General features: G+C 44.9%; 1 protein-coding gene across 2 annotated transcripts in view; it reads left to right on the top strand.

Annotated features, from left to right (window-relative positions):
• Positions 1-8,861: 8,861 nt before the first annotated feature.
• Positions 8,862-23,991, top strand: part of RHOBTB3 (Rho related BTB domain containing 3) — a 32,550-nt gene continuing 17,420 nt past the window's right edge. For both annotated transcript variants that reach the window (XM_075740209.1, XM_075740208.1), the window contains exons 1-4: positions 8,862-9,151; positions 9,325-9,541; positions 21,064-21,256; positions 23,622-23,773. In XM_075740209.1, the coding sequence (XP_075596324.1) occupies positions 9,150-9,151; positions 9,325-9,541; positions 21,064-21,256; positions 23,622-23,773 (564 nt within the window). In that variant the 5' untranslated portion in view covers positions 8,862-9,149. The remainder of the gene's footprint in view (positions 9,152-9,324; positions 9,542-21,063; positions 21,257-23,621; positions 23,774-23,991) is intronic.

The following is a 23,991-nucleotide window of genomic DNA, read 5'->3' as shown; positions in this document are numbered from 1 at the left end:
GCCATTTCTCACATCACATGAATAGTTTATCATCCATCAAAGGCTCCTGAGTGGCTAAATAAATACTGTTCTGGAATCCGTAATCTGGGAGTGCAGGAGAATGTGAGAGGCTATGAGACTAAACCTAAGTGATTTTCTGCTACAGCAAAGTCAGTAAGGACAACACGCAAATCCGTGAAAAACAATCAGTTTCCACACACAGATCATCCTCTTGCTGCCTTGATAGAGGCTTCTGTAGTTCGAGCTATATGGACAGCAGTGGAGGATGGGAACTAGATGAGTATTAAATAGCTGTGAAGTCGTAACAGAAGGGAAAGTAAGAAAGCAGAAATATGCTAAATGAATAAATAAATAATTAAACAAATAAACAAACAGACAATTTAAGGCCTAGCTCTAAACTGGATCTTTGGATTTTTGGAAACAAAAACAGTTTTAAAAATCTGAAATAGCCATCCAATGACCACCTGGAAAATGTTTTATATCCATATAAGGAAAGCTAATTAACAATGTGCTCTGTCTTTTAATGCTGGAGAAGTGCAGTTGTATAAAAATTAATTTTTGTTTTCCTAAAATACGCATTAAAACTCACACGTTTAGCTGACATTATTAGACCATTTTCCTTTACCTAATGTAATGAATGTTATCTGCACTCCTATAATGCATTTTTAGTAACAAAACTAGAAACTTTATACGTTACTGAACAAAACAGTGGGCGGGCAAAGGGCAGCACTTCTGCAGGAGCACTTTAAGTAGTTTTTGAGGCACTTCTCCGTGTAGAATTCAGGCTCTGGGTCACTCGGTCTTAAGCACTTAATCCAGGGGATCATAAAATGGATTTAAATAGCCCAGAACTTTCAAAACGTGTGGAGCATATGCCATCTCATCCCTGTCCCCAACATACAGCAGCATCTGAGCACAGCAGCATAGAGTACTGAGATAACTAGAGCGCTGAGGGAGCTGGTGGAGGAGCTTGCCAAGCCACTCTCCATCATTTATCAGCAGTCCTGGTTAACAGGGGAGGTCCCAGATGACTGGAGGCTTGCCAATGCGATGCTCATCTACAAGAAGGGCTGGAAGGAGGATCCGGGGAACTACAAGCCTGTCAGCCTGACCTCTCTATGGGGGAAGATTATGGAGCGGCTCATCTGGAGTGCCCTCACCAGGCATGTGCAGGACAACCAGGGCATCAGGCCCAGCAAGCATGGGTTCATGAAATGCAGGTCCTGCTTGATCAACCTGATCTCCTTCTATGACCTGGTGACCCACCTAGTGGATGAGGGAAAGGCTGTGAATGTTGTCTACCTGGACTTTAGTAAAGCCTTTGACACTGTCTCCCACAGCGTTCTCCTAGAGAAGCTGGTGGCTCATGGCTTAGAGAGGTGCACTCTTTGCTGGGTAAAAAACTGGCTGGAAGGCTGAGCCCAGAGAGTTGTGGTGAATGGAGTTAAATCTAGTTGGTGGCCAGTCACAAGTGGTGTTCCCCAGGGCTCAGTCTTGGGGCCAGTCTTGCTTAACATCTTTATCAATGATCTGGACGAGGGGATTGAGTGTGCCCTCAGTAAGTTTGCAGATGACACCAAATTAGGTGGGAGTGTCGACCTGCTTAACGGCGGGAAGGCTATGCAGAGGGATCTGGACAGGCTGGATTGATGGGCCTAGGCCAACTGTATGAGGTTCAACAAGGCCAAGTGATGGGTCCTGCACTTGGGTCACACCAACCCCAGGCATCGCTACAGGCTTGGGGCAGAGTGGCTGGAAAGCTGCCTGGCAGATAAGGACCTGGGGGTGCTGGTCGACAGCCAGCTGAGTATGAGCCAGCAGTGTGCCCAGTGGCCAAGGCGGCCAACAGCATCCTGGCTTGTATCAGAAATGGCATGGCCAGCAGGACCAGAGCAGTGATCATTGCTCTGTGCTCGGTACTGATGAGGCTGCACCTCAAGTGCTGTGTTCACTTTTGGGCCCCTCAGTACAAGAAGGACATTGAGGTGCTGGAGTGTGTCCCGAGAAGGGCAATGGAGTGGGGAAGGGTCTGGAGCACCAGTCTGATGAGGAGCGGCTGAGGAAACCGGGGATGTTGAGGCTGGAGAAGAGAAGGCTGAGGGGAGACCTGATCACTCTCTACAACTACGTGACAGGAGGTTGTACTGAGGTGGGTGTTGGTCTCTTCTCCCAAGTAACTAGTGAAAGGACAAGAGGAAATGGTCTCAAGTTGTGTCAGGGGAGGTTTAGATTGGAGATTAGGAAAAATTTCTTCACCAAAAGAGTGGTCAGGCATTGGAACAGGCTGCCCAGAGAGGTGGCGGAGTCACCATCACTGGAGGTATTCAAAAAAACGTGTAGATGTGGCACTTTGGGACATGGTTTAGTAGACATGGTGATGTTGGGTCAATGGTTGGACTTCATGATCTTAGAGATCTGTCCCAACCTTAATTCTACCTCCTGCCAGGGTGGTTCCACACCTCTCCAAGCACCTTGTGGAAGGGGTCACCCAGGTAGCAGAGACCTGCAGAGTGTTTAGCAGTATGTGTCGCCGGGCCATCCCAGGAGACACCATCCCCACTGCTCTGGTGGGGGCACCTACCTCGTGGTGCTTGCTCCATTCCCACTTCTCCCACTGCTCAGCCTCAGCACCAGGCAAAGCCAACAAGCCTTGGCTAGAAGAATGAGGGCAGGCCAGGGTGGGGATGGTGCTCCTCTGCATCGTGTGACGGTCCATGCTCACCTCGGGGTGATGGCTTCTTTTTCAAAACCCGCAGAAATAACGTATAAAATACTTTTTTGATCCTTTGACCTGCATGCTAATGCAATTGATAACTCTTGTTGAACAATGATGTGAGAATTGCATGGCGCAGCTGTACATCTACATTGGAGGATTCTTCCCACTGTGAACGGGGTGTCTTCTTCTGCAGCATGGAGTGTTGTTTCAGCCCTTCATCTCTGCAGCAGGTTGAGGTGTGTAGGCAGCAGATGGGTCCCCTTCTCGTAACAGGAGAACTTGTTCCCTCACCACTGAAGGCGGCAAGCTTGGATGGTAGTCCTTCCACCGGACTTCTGCAGCAGCAGAGCTGGCTTCTGGTCATCCACAGCTCACCCTCACCACGTCAGCGGCTTTCCACAACTCAGTAGTTACTTTCACCGCTCTGTTCTCCTACAAATTGGGTCTGGTTTAAATGAAAATAGAATCATTTTTCTTTCTCCTGCTCCTCCCATCAGATAATTTTTCACCCTCTTCATATTTTTGATTCAACATTGGGCTGATATTTCATTACTTGATCTGATACAGTAATATGAGAAAAAGATAATTAAAGTAGATACTAATAAGTGGCCAGGAGCAGATAACATGCATGAGAGTGTTTCTCAGAAACTCAATAAAAAAACACAGAACGGGGTCTGGGGTCTGTGTATGGTTGGAAGTGTCATTGGAGGCTGCCAGTATGTACAAAAACTGCTTTAGTGAGGTTTGGGGAATGCGGAAGGAATGGGGCCGGCTGCGATTCCTGGTGAGATGATACAGTCTGTAACAGAGAATGAGATCAAGGAACACATGGATGAACATAATCTGTTGGGAAGATGTTGGAGAGGCTCCAGTGAGTTCCAGCATCGCTGGCATTTGGAGGAAGGGCAGTAAGTATGCCAATAAAGGGGGTCGTGTGGGCATGATAATCCTCTTGAATTTTCAAAAAGCCTTTGAGAAGCTTTTTGCAAAGCGTATTAAACTTTGTAAAGAAACTAAGTTGCCACAAAATTGGAGGAGAGGTTGGTTTTGGGGTTGAAAGCTGGTGTAAGAAGAGGAAGTGAAGGACAGGGCTTAGCGGTCACTCTCCAAGAGGGAGGGAATTCGTGGAGTCAGGGAATAACACAGTTTGGAAGGGACCTCTGGAGGTCATCTAACCCAGCCTCCACTCCAAGCATGTCTAATGAGCTCAGATTGCGAGCTTTCCCAGTGCAAAGGGCTTTTCCTGTGAAACCTTGAATGCCTCCAAGTATGGCGATTCCACAACTCAGTATAAAATTCTTGGGATATGTGCTGGTTTCCCCTGATGTCTCCACCAGTGACCTCTGGAAAGCAGTCAACAGTGAAATCTGTTGAGCTGGAATGACAGTAACCTCTGGCCAGAAGACCGGTACCACCTTTGAAATTGGCTTGAGTATTCACGTGGGGAAAAAAAATGAACCCAGGCTTCCAAGCCCCATCAACCCTGCACCCTTTTTCTGGCACAGTTGCACTGAAAAATATTAGCGGTCCTTAAACACTGTCCTGCCATTCATTCCTCGCTTTCCCACACACGGGCGGCTTTTGTTAGTTTGGATGTGGCAGATGGCTACAACCACAGAAAAACTCCTTTTGTTTGCTCATGCTTTGTCCGTGCAGGAGGTCTCAGCTGTCAGATCTTGCAGCAACAATCTCTGCAGTGTGGATGGGCACCAACAAAGTCAAGCCTATCACAAGTTTTATTTTGCAACTTCAGGTGGAAACACCTCTATTCACCAAAATGTATTACTGTTATCTGGAGCCACCTTCTATTTTTGGGAAGAAAACTGGAAATTTGCCTCTCGTAGAACAACGTCATTTCTCGTGCACCTAAAGCTGCTCATAACATCATCATCAGTTCTGTGCAGTGCATTGGCTCACCTAGAGTGGGCTTGGCAACAACTTTGAATCCGAGTGCATTCAATCTCCTCACTGTCCTGAAAATATGGGACAATTTTGTGAATTCACATACGTGAATCAGTGGAAGTAAGGCTACAACTTCCACAAGGAAAAAATCTTCCTTCTTGACTTGGCTGCAGTTATCTCCTTGCCATGAAAAATACTACGCTTGTCAGCAAAGACTGTTTGTTTTCATTGTTTATCTGAGATACTTGCTAGAAAACTTCCACAGAAATGATGTGAAACAAAATAATAATGTTCCAGTGTCAAATGCACAAGACCAAATATGTAATTGTTTTCTGAACCCTGTCAAAGGCTCCCTTTTCTGAAGTTTTTTCTTTGCATGTCAGCAGAAATGGCAAATGCCTGCTGGCTGAAATGTCTGCTTATCGTAGGATATTCAGCTTCCAGTTTGCCAAACAGGGAACAGCCAAGCAATCCTCTATAATCCTTTTCTCCGAGTTAAACAATCCCTTATGCCTTCCCTTGCAGTGCCCACACAACTTGCAGAATGCATTTGAGGGAGGGATGCCAAGCAACTTCTCCATTCGTATGTATATTACCCTGCAAAACTGAACTAATTTCCTTTCCTGTTTTTTGTTCGTTTATTTGAAATGTATTGCACAGTCCCTCAGCAGTGCAGACAAAATGGGGGTTATGCACCTACTTTCACAGAACAGACAGCATTTTCATCCAATTTTAATGGTTGCTTTTTCAAATGTTGTTTTAAATCTTCTGATTGCAGAACTGTTACTAAAACAGTGTAGTGTTCTAGTGCTGTAAGCTTTAAGTGCTGTTCATCAGGTGAGATGAATCCCACATCCACCATCTGCATAATTTGCCAGAATTAATGCTTCTTGCAGTCCTAATTAGTTTCCCAGGTGTTTCAAGGAAGGAGTGAGAGGGAAACAGGTGTTTTCTGTGACCCTCCATCTCTGTTGGTACCTCTGTCCTTCACACCCTTGGGCAGGGCTAGGTCTGCAGCCATGACTAAGCTATGCTAATTGGAGTTTGGGTTAATTGAGTCACTTCTCACTAGGGCTGCCCTATTTACTAACGCAGTTTTTCCTGGTGTAACAGCTCTCTATGTGTGTGCATGCCTGCACGTGTGTGCACATATATATGACAGAATCCCAGACTGGTGGGGGTTGGAAGGGACCTCAGGAGCTCATCTAGCCCAACCCCCCTGCCATAGCAGGATCTCCTCGAGCTGGTTGCACAGGATCACGTCCAGGCGGGTTTGGAATCTCTCCAGAGAAGGAGACTCCACAACCTCTCTGGGCAGCCTGTCCCAGGGCTCAGTCACCCTCACAGGGAAGAAGTTTTTCCTCCTATGCAGATGGAACTTCCCTGTTCCAGTTTGTGCACATTGCCCCTTGTCCTGTCACTACGCACCACAGAGAAGAATCTGGCCCCTTCCTCTAGACACCCACCCTTTAGATATGGATAAGCATTGATCAGATCCCCTCTCAGTCTTCTCTTCCCCAGGCTAACCAGCCCCAGCTCTCTCAGTCTTTCCTCATACCAGAGATGCTCCACTCCCCTCATCATCCTCGTAGCCCTCGGCTGGACTCTCCCCAGTAGTTCCCAGTCTGTCTGGAACTGGGGAGCCCAGACCTGGACACAGAACTCCAGATGTGGCCTCACCAGGGCAGAGCAGAGCAGAGCAGAGGGGCAGGAGAACCTCCCTCGACCTGCTGGCCACGCTCTTCTTCATGCACCCCAGGTACCATTGACCTTCTTGGCCACGAGGGCCCATTGCTGGTCATGGAGAGCTTGTTGTCCACCAGGACTCCCAGGTCCTTCTCCGAGCACTGCTTCCCAGCAAGACAACCCCTAACCTGTACTCGTGCCTGGGGTTGTTCTTCTCTAAGTGCAGGACCCTACACTTGCCCTTATTGAATTTCATACGGTTCCTCTCTGCCCAGCTCTCCAGCCTGTCCAGGTCTTGCTGAATGGCAGCGCAGCCTTCTGCTGTGTCCGCTGCTTCTCCCAGCTTAGTATCGTCAGCAAACTTGCTGAGGGTACACTCTGTCCCCTGTCCAGGTCATTGATGAATATGTTGAACAAGACCAGACCAAGCACTGGCCCTTGGGGCACACCATTAGCTACAGGCCTCCAACCAGACTCTACGCCGCTGGTCACAACCCTCTGGGCTCTGCCATTCCGCTAGTTCCCAACCCACCTCACTGTCCACTCATCCAACCCACACTGCCTAAGCTTGCTTATGAGGATGGTATGAGAGACGGTGTCAAAAGCCTTGCTGAAGTCAAAGCAGACAACATCCACTGCTCTCCCTTTGTCCACCCAGCTGGTCATGCCATCATAGAAGGCTACCAGATTGGTCAGGCATGATTTCCCCTTGGTGAATCCATGTTGACCACTCCCAATAACCTTCTTTTCTTCCATACGTTTATTGATAACCCCCAGAATAAGTTGTTCCATCTCCTTTCCAGGGATGGAGGTGAGGCTGGCTGGTCTGTTGTTTCCTGAGTCCTTCTTCTTGCCCTGCTTGAAGACTGGAGTGACATTGGCTTTCCTCCAGTCCTCAGGCACCTCTCTTGTTCTCCATGACCTTTCAAAGATGATTGAGAGCAGCCTAGCAATAACATCTGCCAGCTCCCTCAGCACTTATGGGTGCATCCCATCAGGGCCTATATATGTAAATGTATAAAATTTATATGTATGTATATATAAATTTGATGTATGTATATATGTATTTGCGTGTGTGTGTATGTGTGTGAATATGTATGTATTTAGCTACACTAGGTTTTATTCACTTGTGTGGTAAAAAACTTTTCTTGCAAAGGTTTCCTTATTTTCAACATCTTGACCACTACAAGTTCATATTTAAGGATTCCAAGGGATATTCAATGTCCTTTAAAAAACATAGTGGTAGACATGGTTGAAGAGTGTGAAGTCTCTGAGTGTGCTGGGTCTTACAAATGAACGTCACGTATGAAGTGGATGCTACTGAGGATTTGGACGTGGAGGATGATACATCACAGCCTGAGGATCATATGTGGAAAAACCAGTGGCTTCCTTTGATTGCCTACATTTTTTTAACTCACTTAAGCAACATAGATTAAACTTTTTTTTTTGAGGGGGAGGGGTAGAACAACAAAACCAACCCCCTCGTCTGTCATTTATCTTTTAGTTTTCTAACCAAAGAGAGACTGAAAAAACCCTAGAATTTGATAAAACATGGGGAAACAAAAATGTTCGTAAATATTCTGTTGGTTTTTTTGATTGTTTTATGTTTGGTTTTGTTGTTGTTTTTTTCCAGTAGGCACTGTAGAATTTATAATAAAAATATAAAAAGTAATACTTGACTTCATTAGCATACAACAGATAATAATGCTTATGATTTTTAAAAATGGCCCAGCCAATCAATACAAAGTCGGTGGAAAACTTTGGCAGTGACATCAGTTGTCATCTCCTACATTTGCCAATAGTGGAATAGTACTTTTCTCAGAGTAGGTATCATTGCAGGCAAAGATCTGTTAATTATGCCATGGATAATTGTGTTGAATGAGTTCTTGCCCATGGGGTTAACAGGAGCATGTGTTCACATAATAGACGGTGTTTGTTTAACATGAAATGTGCCTAAAATGTTTTTACTCTGTTTTTTTACTCTGATGTGTATAGTGGTATCTGGCAGATCAGATGCCATTTTAGAACAGGTTTGGTTCCAGGTATTTGTGTTTATTTTATTATAATTATAGATTGTCCTTTTTGAAAGCAGTGCTTTAAACAGCACACAAATGCTAAAAAAAAATCTACACTGGCATTTTAGAAATTATCAGCCTAATATTGAAAAAATGGATACTATTTACATTTTTTTAAAAATTACTTTAACAGCTGATGTTGTCCACTGTCTTCCTTCTGCTGCGGCGGTCCCTTGGTGCTGGTCGCTCCTCTGGTGCAGGTGAGCTGTGGCAGTGACCTGGAGTCGTGATGCTGGTGCAGCAGAAGCGTGCCCTGTGAACACCCCTCGCACAAGGTCAGACGCTGCTCTGCTCAAGCGCCTTTTGTCTGCCTTTGCTGACCTGGCTGCACTGTGTCGGCGCTGCAGAAACGTCAGCTTGCTCTGCCCATTGCGTATGCTCTGCTCCTGATATCTGACGTCAAGATGCGATGGCCGTGACCGACTGACCGGCCGGCTGTTTGCCTTGTGCCTCAGGTTCACCTAGAAGACGCCGAGTAACGCAGCCACCGCTGCCTGGTCTGCTGCTCCTGCTGCTGCTCCTGCTGCTGCTCCTGCTGCTGCTGCAGCTCTGGCGTGCGGCTGCGGTCCATCGCCCGGAGCAGCCGGCACCAAGTTAGCCGGACTGGCCGCAGGCGAGGGAATGCAGCAGGAGTCCCCGAGGTCTCAGCAGCGAGGCTGAGCGTAGACACCAGCAAATAAAAAGCCAAGCCAGCTGGGGATCTGTAATGCAAGCAGCGTTGCAAGCTTTCTTTTCCGCTTTGCTCTCCTCCTGCTGTTGGATTTGAGATCATGTATGTGTTTTGCTGTTGATTACAGGGAGTGGGGGTGGGGTATGTGTGTTACAATCTAGGGAGGGAAGAGAATTCGAAAGGATTAATATGGTTTTTTTAAGGGGATTTTTTTTCTCTTATCTTTGCCCTTCATCTTTGTTAACATAGCTTTGTCTTTATTATTTTTATTTTAGGTCAGTTAATATTGTTGCTTTTGGGAATGAGAGAGACGGGTTTTCTGAGGACAATCAGCAGCCAAGCCTGATCTGGAGCTATCTCGGGAGAAGCGCTCTCATTTCCCACATCGACAGCAGCTTGTCTGCCAGTCACGTCGGAAACCCAGTTTGTACCGATTATCAAGCTTGTGTGTTTGGAAATGTCAGACTGGTGGTACATGACTGTCCTGTCTGGGTAAGGCATCCGTCTCAGTCTTTTTAACAGTGTTAGTTGTTTTAATCCAATGAAAATATATCCTAATTTTAAATTATTATGCTGCAAAGTCAAAGGTGTGACAGAAAGTTTCTTATTAACAAGCTGCCGCCCACCTCCTCTGTAGGAAGGTGATCTTTTCAACTGTGCTGTTGAGTGAAAGCTTTATTGAAGATAATCCAGAGGTAAACAAGAACTGCTTTTTTGTGACACGGCATCATAAGCAGTCTCTCCAAATATTTAACAACAGTAAAACAAAACATATATTTTTTTTTTCTGTAAAAATGAAAACACAGTCAGTTTTCCAGCTTTGAAAGGTGAGAGATTATAAGATCTAATATCTTGCAAAATACAGCGTATGGAATCATTTTACTTTTATTATAATGAATAATCACATCTTAACATTATTTTCTTTATTAGAAGGTAAATAAAAAGGATTTTGGCACCGTTCCAGCTTGTCAGCACTTTAGTTAGTGAGATAACTTAGTTATCAGTATGAGCAGATCAATGATTATGTAAGAAATTATACTGATGATCTAAATTAAAACATCTAATGACTACTTAGTAGCCTTAAAAAAATTTAGCTTAGCAGCTGTTACAAATTAAGACAATAATCACTTTCAGCTCCACAATTGTATCTTTTTGCAGTTCTGCAAAGGAAACTTTTTTTTTTTTTTTTTTTTTTAATCTGCAGGAATCCTGACAGTTGCAGAAATACATAATCAGAAGTTTGTAATCTTAAAATGGAATGGTCCAGTTTAGCGATCCATCTGTTCTCTTATTTATCAAGCTTTTTTTGTCAGCTGCACGTGCAGGCAGCAGTTCAGGTGGACTGGGGGATCCTGGTTTTACCCTTGGAAGCCGCACGTGACCTGCACGTGCAGTTTGCTGGAGTCATTGGAGCCCAGCAAGGAGTATAAAAGCTCCTGAATGTAAATTAAGGCTGTAGGACTTCAAAGGGTGTTCCAGAGGATTGGCGGCTGGTAAGGGAGGTGGGAAGGCAGGCGGGGGTAGCTGGAGAAGGGCCAGCAAAGGACCTAGATCAGAGACGCAGTTCGTGTGTTTTTACGTTGTCTTATTTGCATTTGCTCTTCTACAAAACAGGGTTCTTCAGTTCTGGAGACTATAATTTTTGCCTTTGAAAAGCTAACTTTTTATTGTCTGGAGCATTATGTTTCTGAGGCTTCTTGTTTTTTCCTTTCTTAGCTAAGGAACAGGAGATTTATTACTGGAAAGATGAGAAACGATTTGCATTTTTCACTTAGTAGATGACATCTCAGATAGATAGCTGGACTGGACTCTACAGGAGGTTATTTGTTCTGACCAAAGCTGTCTCCTTGCTAGGGTTAGGCAGAACAGGATTGTTCTCCATCGTCTGGATGCCTAGGGTTTGCTAAGAGATGGCGCTCCTTTCAGGACTATTCCTCTGGTAGCCTGGGGAAATGGTAGAGGACAATTCAAAACATTAACTGACGTTGCCTCCAGCCATATTCTTCATGGAAAAGGATCCTTGTTGCACGTTACTAAAACACAGAGGTGGTGGTAAGGTGGGCTTTGTATTATTTCCATCTCTATTGTCTAAGCATAACGTAAAGGCCGATTTACATTTTATCTGAGATTTGTATCTCACCTAGATTAAATCCACATGAGTAAGGCATTCTTAGACATAAACTTGGCAAATGATAGCTGTGAGTCTTAAAACTCGAGGGTGCCCAGCTGCTCATTGTCCTCTACAGCTGTCAGTCTGGAAAAGCAGTGTGTATCCAAGTTTACCAAGCAGAGCTTCCCAGTGCATGTGGGGACCTTTTCATGAGATAGGTTACAGGATGAGTTTGCTCGTGGTACACTCCATAGCATGGGGAACAAACAAGAGGAGTTGGAGACGGGCGCACGCCTGCAGGGCTGTGATCTCATGGGCATCACGGAGACGTGGTGGGATGCCTCCTAGGGAGTGTTGGGATGGAAGGGTACAGGGTCTTTAGGAAGGACAGGCAGGGCAGACGAGGAGGGGTCTCACCCCTATGTCAGTGACCAGCTGGGGTGCGTGGAGCTCCCCTGGGGATGGACGAGCAGCTACCAAGAGCTTATGGGTCAGGATTGAAGGGAGGGCAGGGACAGGGGACATCACAGCGGGGGTCTGCTACAGGCCACCTGACCAGGGAGACCGAGTGGATGAGGCCTCTATGGACAGATGGGAGCAGCCTCACGTTCACAAGCCCTGGTCCTCATGGGGGACTTCAGTCACCCCGGTATCTGTTGGAGGGACAGCACAGCAGGGCACAAGCAATCCAGGAGGTTCCTGGAATGCATCCATGATGACTTCCTTCTCCAAGTGACAGAGGAGCCCATGAGGAGAGGTGCCATGCTGGACCTTGTTCTCACCAGCAAAGGGGATGTGAAGCTCAAGGGCAGCCTTGGCTGCAGAGACCACGAAACGGTGGAGTTCAAGATCCTCAGGGCAGCGAGGAGGGCGCACAGCAAGCTCACTGCCCTGGACTTCAGGAGAGCAGACTTGGGCCTCTTCAGGGGCCTGCTAGGTAGGGTGCCATGGGACAAAGCCCTGCAGGGAAGAGGAGCCCAAGAGAGCTGGCTAGTAGTCAAGGGTCACCTCCTCCAAGCTCAGGAGCGATGCATCTCAACAAAGAGGAAGTCAGGCAAAAACACCAGGAGGCCCCCACGGATGAACAAGGAGCTCCTGGGCAAAGGCAAACACAAAAGGAAGCCTACAGAGGCTGGAAGCAAGGGCAGGTGGCCTGGGAGGAATACAGAGAAACTGTCCGAGCAGCCAGAGATCAGGTTAGGAAAGCCAAAGCCCTGGTAGAATTAAATCTGGCCAGGGACGTCAAGGGCAACAAGAACAGTTTCTATAGAGACGTCAGTGATAAAAGGAAGGAGAGGGAAAATGTGGGCCCCCTCCGGAATGAAACGGGAGCCCCTGGTTACCCAGGATATGGAGAAGGCTGAGGAGGTACTCCATGACTTTTTTGCCTCAGTCTTCACCTGCAAGGGCTCGAGCCACACCGCCCAGGTCACAGAAGGCAAAGGCAGGGACTGGGAGAATGAAGAACTGTAGGAGAAGATCAGGTTTGAGACCATCTAAGGAATGTGAAGGTGCACAAGTCCATGGGCCCTGATGAGATGCATCCGCAGGTCCTGAGGGAGGTGGCGGATGACGTGGCTAAGTCACTCTCTATCGCATTTGAGAAGTCGTGGCAGCCTGGGGAAGTTCCCACTGACTGGAAAAGTGGAAACATAACCCCCAATTTAGAAAGGGAAACAAGGAAGACCCGGGGATCTGTAGAGTGGTCAGTCTCACCTCTGTGCCTGGCAAGATCATGGAGCAGATCCTCCTGGAAACTATGCTCAGGCACGTGGAAGTGTGCTTGGTGACAGTCTTCATGGCTTCACTAAGGGCAAATCGTGCCTGAACAAATTTGGTGGCCTTCTATGATGGGGTTAGAGCGTTGGTGGAGAAGGGAAGAGTGACTGAGATCATCTGCCTGGACTTGTGCAAAGCATTTGACACTGTTCCACACAGCATCCTTGTCTCTAAATTGGAGAGACATGGATTTGATGGATGGACCACTTGGTGGATAAGGAATTGGCTGGATGGTCACACTCAAAGAGTTGTGGTCAATGGCTCAATGTCCATGTGGAGACCAGTGAGGAGTGGTGTTCCTCAGGGGTCAGTACTGGGACCGGCGCTGTTTAACACCTTTTTCGGTGCCATGGACAGTGGGATCGAGTGAACCCTCAGCAAGTTTGCTGACAACACCGAGCTGTGTGGTGGGTTGACACACTGGAGGGAAGGGATGCCATCCAGAGGGACCTGGACGGGCTGGAGAGGTGGGCCCATGTGAACTGCACGAAGTTCAGCGAGGCCAAGTGCAAGGTCCTGCACGTGGGTCAGGGCAGTCCCAAGCACAACTCCAGGCTGGGTGGAGAATGGATGGAGAGCAGCCCTGAGGAGAAGGACTTGGGGTGTTGGGGGATGAGAAGCTCAACATGAGCCGTCAATGAGCGCTGGCAGCCCAGAAAGCCACCCGTGTCCTGGGCTGTATCACCAGCAGCGTGACCAGCAGGTCGAGGGAGGGGATTCTGCCCCTCTGCTCCGCTCTGCTGAGACCCCCCTGCAGTGCTGCGTCCGGGGGTCCCCAGCACAAGAAGGACACGGAGCTGTTGGAGCCAGGCCAGAGGAGGCCACGGAGATGCTGCGAGGGCTGGAGCACCTCTGCTGTGGAGACCTCAGGCTGAGAGAGTTGGGCTGGTTCAGCCTGGAGAAGAGAAGGCTGCGGGGAGACCTCAGAGCCCCTTCCAGTCCCTGCAGGGGCTCCAGGAAAGCTGGAGAGGGGCTGGTGCCAAGGGCAGGGAGGGACAGGCCAAGGGGAATGGCCTGAAGCTGCAGGAGGGGAGATGGAGATGGGATGGGAGGCAGAACTCCTTCCCGGTGAGGGTGCTGAGGCCCTGGCACAGGGTGCCCAGAGAAGCTGTGGCTGCCCCTGGCTCCCTGGCAGTGTTCAAGGCCAGGTTGGATGGGGCTTTGGGCAACCTGGGCTAGTGGGGGGTGTCCCTGCCCATGGCAGGGGTGGCACTGGGTGGGCTGGGAGGTCTCTGCCCACCCAAACCATTCTCTGATTTTATGACCATGCTACGAATGCTGCCATGGTGGCATCATCCTGCTGTGGACATGGTTGGTGAAACAGCAGCAGTGCTGCCATGACAGCATGGTATTTTTTAAGCTGAGATTTACTGAATGTGTCTGCCACCCTGGAGAGAAGGAAGGAAGGCCTCTTGGCACGGTTCCCCAAGGCAATGCCCATCCAATGTTACAGACAGCCATGTGAGAACGATGTTTCCAACCTGCTGTGGGACTGCTGCTTACAAACAGCAGCTCTATAAATATTTTAACTGCCTATGTGGATATTATACTATTTGATCTTTTCTGGCTTAGGAAATTACAAGGATAAATTGGTGTTTGCCAACATACAACCAGCAGGAGCCTGTTGTGAGAAGCTGTCTCTCCCGTGGCAGTTGCAGGGTGCAGGGTGGAAGTGCTGACTTTGGGAGGATGTTATCCTTAATGCAGACGACACAGGTTCGTAGAGATAGTGGTGGAGCAGACTTTTCAAAACCCGTTGGCAAAATGACACTGTTTCCAAAGCGGCATTGATCTCCCGTGTCAGTCACTGAGTATATCGCTATGGCCTGCTGTGTCCTGCATTGCATTTGAAAGCTGCGTGCTGATACCTCCCACATGCAGGGGACGGATACACAAGCGGGCCAACATCCTTGTGATTCACGCTGCTGGAAAACATTTCGACAAATAAGTGCAAACCCAGGATGAGAGGATATATAAAGAACTAGGGAAAACATACATGTGTGCTAACATCCATGCTGAATATTGTGATTTTAATAGCTGATCAGTTGCTAATGCATGCTCAAGTTTTCTCTCATAAAGCATATTAAACTAGGATGTCCCACTTTTTCTGATTTTTCAGGGAGTAAACTTCAGCATGGGAGCTAGTAACTTACAAGGAGTAATTTGCAAGATGAATTTTAAGATTTGCTTTGGAAAAGGTTGCTTTATTTAGCACTCTGTATAAGATTTGACAGTCTTGGGGGCTGAGTTGACATTTTATTGGCTTGTGCATAGTTTGCAGCTTCAGTCACTTCATACTGAATTTTGTTATGCTTCTGCATATGTACAAGTGAAAACTGTAGAAAAAGTGGAGGCAAAATTTGTAATATCTGATGGCAAGTGTATCTTCCTCAACTTCAGAATGATGCATAACATAGGAGCTATAATTCATGTTATGATTCATTTAATTATGATGCTGGAAAAGAAATGGCAGAATGAAACGATGACATGCTGTCAGTGTCCCCTACCTGCGTTATCTCTTTTGTTCTTTCCTCTCTTGTTCGGAGCAGTACCATAAGTGTTTCAGTACTGGGCTGGGGGTCTCACTGTCCCTTATTTTCTTCCTCTGCGAGCAACCTGGGTGTTTTGTTGTTATGTCCTCCCCCTCCCCTGCCCGCCCTCCCTGGGAATGATACCTCCAGAAATTTTTTTGTTTTACCCCAGGTTATAAAACCTGCCTAGTTTCTAGAGAATCACTGACATCATCATGTTCCCAGTAGCAGAAATGCTACAAAAGAAGAAAAGAGAGCAGCTGGGGCTTGGAGAGTGCCTTGTGCTGGGCTAGATTGTGATTTTGAAAATATGCTCTGTGATTTTTTTTTTTTTAAATTCTCCCTCTCAACAATCTCTTTTCTCATTTTTCTATCTGCTTTTCTTGCTGCACCAACATTCCTGTCCCTGTGAGCCTTCTTATCTCCATGGTATCAGCCGTTGTGTTGTTATCTGGCCTTTTCCTTGCAGCAACATCCTTGTGCTCCTTGTGCTGGCTAGACAGGATGGTCCTTAACATGTCTGAAAGTAAAAGAATCTGATCCACTTTTTAATTTTATTTCTTAATTTTAGAAATCTGGTCATATTACTTCTTCAGTACAAAACCCTCACTAGCAACTTTTCATTTTTTAGTATGTTGTCCTTTCTCATTATTACACTTGGCTGTCTCAAGTTGGCAGTTTACAACAAGTGATCATATCCTAGTAAATTATTTTCCCCACTGTGTTCTTTATTTTTGCTTTTTACAAATATTATTAAATCATTTTAGGAGAGGAAAACACAGGACAATACTAGCCTTCATTGATTTTTTTTTTTTTTTTGGGGTCAGCTCAACCAGTTAAAGCTGTTTTGGAAAGCCTTGACTGAAAAACAAAAGTGGTGTTCCAGGGTTGTGGTCTGAATTCTCTTGATTTCTGAAGAACATACTTCCCTCTATGCTGCATGTTACTTAACTGAGTAAGTTCAGGGGACTAGTAGCTTATGGACAGTACACCTGCAAAATTTGTTCTGCTGTGGGCCTGACTGATTAGAAATTGCAGAGAAACCTTGAAAAAATGGGGAAGGAAGTGTCTGTTAATGGAGGATGGGTCTGTAAATGCATCCTTTGAGAGAGGCGAACTTTCCAATATTCCCAGTGCAACCCTTTTGCATCCTGGGGAAACCCCAGGGGAGTGGTCCTCGGGGGTGGCCAGGCTCCCTTGTCCCCTCAGAGAGTGTTTGCTGTTGCTGCTGCCCCAGATCAAGGGCTGGACTAGGTGGATATGGGGACATTAACCAGGAGCTTTTAGAAAGAGCGTGGGCATTGCAAGGGCACAGTGGATTTCACTGCTGTTCCATAAAGGCATTCATAAATTATTTTTGACAAAGCAAGTATTGTCCTCTCGAGGGGTCATGTGATTTGTAGGAAAATTGGTTCTTCATTGCCTCTGAAGGCTTTATTTTCAACATTAATGCTTGAGAAGTATGATTTACTAATGAGAAGAATATATTATGAGATGTGTATAATGGAGACATGCAAGGAAAGAATGGCACTTTTTTCTAATAAATCCTGCAAGGAATAATGACAGGAGTATAATTATAATTAATAAGGTCATATTATAATAACCTTAGCTGTGCAGTTACTTCTTCCTTTAGTCAATGGCTGTCTTGGGCAACGACAAGAGCAGGCAGCATGATGAGCAGCTACATAAATTTCATAGAGGGACTCTGGAATTAATGTTATTCCTGGATCTGAACTGTTGTTCATCATCAAAAGAAATTCCCTCTGTCATTTTTGCATGAAAGCTTCTCTAAAAAGTGATAATCAAGGAGGGTCCAGATGCTCTGTCTCAGTGATGCCCTGGGCAAATCACCCTTTGTTGTCAGAGATGCTTTTGGAGGATTTTCCCAGAACAGGGCAGCAATCTGAGCAGTCTATGCTATGCTTGATGCAAAATGAAAATAATTGCAACAAGACCTCTGGAAACGTCTTTCTCCTACATGTTTTTAAATGTAACATCCATCCTCAAGAATGGGCTTTTGGGGTGTTAAATCAAATATATGAGGGCATAGGGAAACTGCACAACAATAACAGAAATCAGGTTGGCGCATTCTGCATTTTTCACTTCTTGATGTACCCAGGGCTGGCCCTTATCCGGGGAAAGTGGGGTCCATCCCCATTAGAACTTCGTAAACTTTGGTAAAAACCTTTGTGATAGGATTAACAGAGACACACAGTGGTGGCACAGGGCAGTGGCAAAAGGCACAGACCTCCACAAACCTGCTGCAACGTGCGCCGCACACACCTGGGAAACTGTGACAGCCTGCGCCAGCTTCTCACAGGATTTCTTTCCCCTAATAGTTAAACAAAGAGGTGTATTCATGCACTCACACAGCTGTTTTCCGTAAGGATTTTGCTAGATTTCCCCATGCCCACAGAGATGGAAAAATGGCATGTTGGGCTAAGTAAAAAAAGGGTGGAGAATCATGTGAGGTAATGGTCATATTTTCTTTTTGTGTTGTTTTGTTTTCCAAAACACAACTACTTTTCCAATTAGTATAATTTTCATTAGAAAAAACCCCTTCTATATGCTTTTTTTCTGTATGATATTGACCTCTTAAGATGCTGTTGTGTTACACGCATGAGCATAGACATGCAGGCAAACACAGGTCTACTTTAACATACTCTGTTGAGATTCCCATCAACGAGAAGAGCATTAGACCTGCCACTGGTTGAGGTTAGGGCATGGAGGATCTTCCAGGCTGGTGTTTTACTGGATGATGCACTCCTTGGAGAGCCAGGATGAGGGCTGTGACCAGAGCAGAGTGCGTGTCTGGGTGTGTATCAGATACCTGGTGTCCTGTCCTCTGCCGCTGGTGGGGCTGCGGTCAGGACGGAGCCACAGCTCAGTGGACTTTGGTACATAGAAGCCTTGTTCTCTACTGTAGATCAGGAGTAGGTCTATGCTCAAACTAAGCTCGAGAGTCAAAGTTGGTTCTTTCCTTGGAATTACAGTGTTCATATTGACGAAAAACTTAGAAATCTTCCCCAAATCTTTTTGGTTTGTAACATGAAGTGCTGTCATAATGCACTGGAGATTCAGCTCCACTGTAGAAAGGAGGGAGCTAAGGACCATATACAACCACATCATTACGTGTAAAAAAATACATATAACATTCTGTTAGAAGTTTCCATAAGCATGTTTTATTATTAATCCTTAAAGTTGTGGTGGAGTTCTTGTGTATTTTTGCACCTGTGCTCTAGACATTGCTGGTGATACTGCTGTTTGTCACCAAGCTGATAGAGATGGGCATGTGCAAACCTGGGCTGAGCTTGAAGACAGGCAGCTAGAAAGAAATTGCAAAGGAACAGGCATGCTTTCTGTCTGCCAGCATAGAACAACTAACTATTATATACTATTTTTTTGGTTTGTATTGTATTTTTCTCTTAAATCTTTGTCATGTTAAATGTATACATTTAGTATACATATACTAAAAATTGTCTGTTGAGATCTTAATCAGCTAAAATGTATTAAAGCTGTCCCTTGAAAATTCTCAAATTTTGCCTGAATATGTGATTGGCTGCTGCAAATAGCCATCTAGCTGGCTGTCTCAAAGCACTGTAGCTGTTAGCCTTACTGCTAGAGGTGCTGAATCTGTGTTTATGTGTTAACTTTATATTCTTAACACAGCCTAAATCATTCTGTTAAAAACTAATGGAGATTTTTCCTTAGCCTGGGATTATAACAGTCTCCAACTGAGCTGACTGAAAAAACAAATACCAAGAGCAGTGCTCTTAAAACTGTTGTCAACATGGTGAATCATAAAACAGCTATTCTTGATAATTTGTTAATTGTCTGTGGTTTTCTTATTACAGAAGAAGAACATCTATTAAAGAAATAATGATAATGCCTATTAAACTTTATTTTCCAACTTATTTCTTTGTAAAGACAAGACCTAAATTGGGTATGATGTGCACTGACAGTTTAAGCAAATATTTACTGACTGATATGCTTCTGTCACGTTCGTGCTACCTCTTGTACTTGAGAGCATTGCAGCTACCTTGCCACAGATTTCAAACAATTACTCTTTTGAAGTGATCAAAAGCAATTATATTGACAATGCAAGTCACACTTCACTTGTTGATATTAATATTCTTTTATATATTTCTCGAGTTCCCATCTGTAGTGCTCTCTGTGACCTGTTCTTCAAAAATCACACTGATCTTCCTCAACCCAAACTTTCAGTCCTGCCCTTTTTTCACTTCCTCTGTGTTCTTACTTCTCTTCCCACATCTTCTTTACTTCATCATTGCTAATTTCCTTTTTTTTTTCCTTCTTTTTTTGTTTCCCCAAGATCTCAAGTTCTAGCTTTGCCTTATGCTTTACAGGACTGTTACAGAATCCCAGAACCCCAGCATGGTTTGGGTGGGCAGGGAGCTCCCAGCCCACCCAGTGCCACCCCTGCCATGGGCAGGGACACCCGCCACTAGCCCAGCTTGCCCAAAGCCCCATCCAACCTGGCCTTGAACACTGCCAGGGAGCCAGGGGCAGCCACAGCTTCTCTGGGCACCCTCTGCCAGGGCCTCAGCACCCTCACAGGGAAGGAGTTCTGCCTCCCATCCCATCTCCATCTCCCCTCCTGCAGCTTCAGGCCATTCCCCTTGGCCTGTCACTGCAGACCCTGGTAAAAAGTCTCTGTTTTTCTAACAAACCCCTTTCAAGTATTGAAAGGCCAAAATAAGGTCTCTCTGTTCCAAGAGGTCATAGTATTTTAGTTTTTTGAGTTGATTTTCAGTTCTTCGGACCAGTTCCAGATTTCTGTCAAGAGTTTTCAATTGAGCATATATGCTAAGCCATGGATTTCATTGGCATTTATGAGCTACCTTTAGGTAAAGCAGAAATTGTGAAATTATAGTTCTCATGACAAATATGCAAGTAATAACTGTATATTACATGTGGATACAGCACACTTGTAAATTAACAAGATGATACAAAATAAGTCTTAAGTGTAAGTCTTATAGCACAGAACAATGACAAATTGAATTTGAAGTTGAATAAGAAAGTTTAGGTATGTGATTAAAGTCCTTATCCTGAAGACATTAACAGTTGTTAAAGCTACATGGAAGGTCTAGTGAAGTGGATAAAAATCACACACAGCTGATGAAACTTGTATTTAAAGGTTTATAAGTACCTAACATAGTTTTGTGTAACCCTTTCCCTAAAATGGTGAGATAAATAATAGTTTTGTATGAATTGCTGCAAATCCCTACCACTGAAGCTGCTTTTATTTCCATAATGAAAACATCAGAAAGTTAAGTAATTAAATGAGTAAAGGTTAAGTTAAACTTCCTGCAAAGTATATTCCTTGGTTATCCCTACTTTTTCTTCTTCCTGAAGAATTCCTGAATTCATAAGAGATTTATTGTTTATTATAATGAACAACTTGTTCTCCAAACAAGGAAATTACAAAGCATGAATTCTGCTCTTTGTTGCACATCTTCAAATAAGTTATCAGTTAAAAATACTTCTGTACCGTTTTGCATTAAGAACGTTGAATAGTTCACCTTTTCCTTTATAGACAGGAAATTCTTGATCAGTTTTTTTTTTCTGTTTAGGATATATTTGACAGTGACTGGTACACCTCTCGCAGTCTCATTGGAGGAGCTGATATTATTGTGATTAAATACTCTGTCAACGACAAGACTTCATTTCAAGAACTAAAGGACAGTTATGTCCCAATGATAAAAAAAGCATTAAACCACTGCTCAGTTCCAGTAATAATTTCTGCTATCGGTGCAAGAAAAAACGGTATGTATCCAGTCCCCTGTAGTAATAGTTAAAATCTCACTTGGAAATTAGATATGCTGTAATTTCAGTAGAAGCTGGTTGTTTTTCCAAGTTACTAACAGAAACAATTAGTCTGTCAGGATGACAGTAACCTGTGCATGTATTATGGTTCTGTAGACTGGTGTATTGGCAAGAACATTATGCTTAATTAACCCTGGGCATGAAAGGCATCCTACCCTGCTTTTACCTCTGCAAGGACTCTTCTTGTGGATCCTCACAGACAAAGATTGAATCTAGTTCTTTAGATTAGGCAGTGTACATTTGATTGCATGAGATGAACCCTATGGTTACGAGTTCTCTCTGGTCATGTCTCAGGTATGAATTTATCTCTAGTGTATGAGATTAAAACAGCCCATCAGCTTGCAACCACTGGAGAGGGCATGGGAAAAGCCTTGAAATTCTCTGCAGTGTCATCAGATAAACAGACACACCAGCCTTTCGGGTACCACAAAGTGCCATGGACTGCCACATCAACAGAGTTGACCTGTCATGGCAGAGTAGCTATGGTATAGACATGGTATAGCTATGGTATAGCTTATGCGTTCACACAATGCTCTGTCCAGGCTATGAGAACAATGCAAATTGATTTTACATCGAATATTTGAAGTTGCTGTTGTTGCTGTTTAATCAATGTGAAAATCACAGTCGCACAGTTGTGTTAGGACTGAGGGGACTGATAAGCGTCCAGCAGCCGACGAGGGTAGTGCTGCTGAGAACGTGTTCACGGCTTGGGTAGGCATCAGTAACTCCTCTCTGTTTGCATCAGGGAAATGAAGTTCAGAAAGAATACCACAGGTACCAATAGAAAAAAATAAAAACTTTATTTGGTATTTCCAAACATATTATAATGTGCTTTTGTTGATTTTCATATGGTCTATTTAGTCACGGGGCCTGTTTTTTAAAACTGGCTTTTCCTAAAGCAATGAATGTGAAACTTGAGCCTGTGAGTTGTCTTTTGCTTCACAAATTTGACTAAACCAAGTGTTTCTGAGCATCCTTCCTGGTATGAGTAAGGGACATGACGAATGTAGATGTAGACGTTTACTTTATAATGTAGAAGGAAATGTTAAGCTATACGAAGTGTGTCTTCTATGGACGTAATGTTCAGTTTTGCCAGGGTCTATTTATATATCTTCTTGCCCAGTGACTGAGAAAGGACTGTTAAAGAATTCTATAGCAATTAAATCTTTATTTTCTTTCCTTTAGTAATTCAGTGATAATGATCAAGTGTTTTTATGCTCTGATTTATACAAGGGTAATAAATCTGCCATTCTAAAGGCAAGGTCTTGCTAAGCTAATATTTGTCTTCCCACTGCCTTTTCTTACACTTTTTATTTAAACACAGGATATCACCAATCTGAGTGACTCTGCTACTGGCATTTTTCTTTTCCACTTTTTTTTTTTTTTTGTTCTCCCCCTGTCTTCTTCCCTAAATAATGTGATTGTGGGAGAAGTCAGGCTCTCCAGCCACAGTTTTGCTTTGGGACCTGCCGGGGCCGACTGCTGTGCACACACAGAGCCCTTTTGTTACTAGGAGGTATGTGTGAACACAGCAGTTTGCTCATACAAATTACTGAGATCTTAATCCTCTGTAGTAGCAAATGGTGCTGCCAAAAGAAATAACCCGGCCCCCGTGTTATTGCATGTTACCCATAGGTCTGAGTGGAGGAAATTAATGTAGAGCATGCATGGCACATTTGAAAGCACATCCATGGCGGGATGTTCTTACTGGCATTAAGCAAAGCAGAGTCAGGGGGGCTAACAGATTTTTATCAGTTAACCGGCGTAATCCTCAAAAATACCTATTTTGGCATTTAAAAAATTATGTAAGATACGTGTAGTGAAATCATATTCCACAGTATCTGCATTCCCGTAACAGCTGGGACTGCAGTGGAAATTTTCCCCTTCCATTACTGTGCATACTTCCTGCACGGACGGGCCACAATAATTATACAAGTGTAAGGGTGACATTAATGAATGGTAACACTGTCAGGCTAGTACAACACCTGTGCATGTAAGGATACTGAGGCCCTAAGCCAAACCTGGCTTCTGGAAGTCTTGCTTGACTTTTCCAGCTTAGCAAAACTAAATGTAAATTAATGCTAAAGAAATCTAAGCTGAGTTTTGTATAGCAGCTAATATTTTGAACTGATTAATAAGAAGTTGGGGGGGTAGGTTGCAGTAATTATAGGTTTCTTACTATGAAATGACTGTGTTTCTATTTCCTTTTTTGTTCTTTTCTAAATAATACATCTTTATAATTATTTATGAAGCTAAACATTCTGGATTATTTGAGAAAAATGGCTTTTTTTTTTTTTTAACCCAGGAGTGCCTTGCACCTGCCCCCTGTGCACTTCAGACAGGAGGAGCTGTGTCACCACCTCCGAGGGAGTTCAGCTGGCCAAGGAACTGGGAGCCACTTACCTCGAGCTGCACACCCTTAATGAGTTCTACATACAGAAGTACTTTGGAGGAGTGGTGAGTGAGAAACCGCTGGGTTGGAAACATGGGAAGTGAGGGCTTCAGAGAGCAAGTGGAGACACACCAGAAGCCCTCCCACCGAGGGCAAGTTCCCATTGATGCTAGATTTGGATGAGACCTGAGGCAGAAATCCTTCCCTGTGAGGGTGCTGAGGCCCTGGCAGAGGGTGCCCAGAGAAGCTGTGGCTGCCCCTGGCTCCCTGGCAGTGTTCAAGG

The sequence above is a fragment of the Balearica regulorum genome, chromosome Z, assembly GCF_011004875.1.
Source record: "Balearica regulorum gibbericeps isolate bBalReg1 chromosome Z, bBalReg1.pri, whole genome shotgun sequence".
NCBI classification, from domain to species: domain Eukaryota; kingdom Metazoa; phylum Chordata; class Aves; order Gruiformes; family Gruidae; genus Balearica; species Balearica regulorum.
The sequence above is the reverse complement of the archived record's forward strand: the minus strand, read 5'-3'. Positions and strand labels throughout refer to the sequence as shown.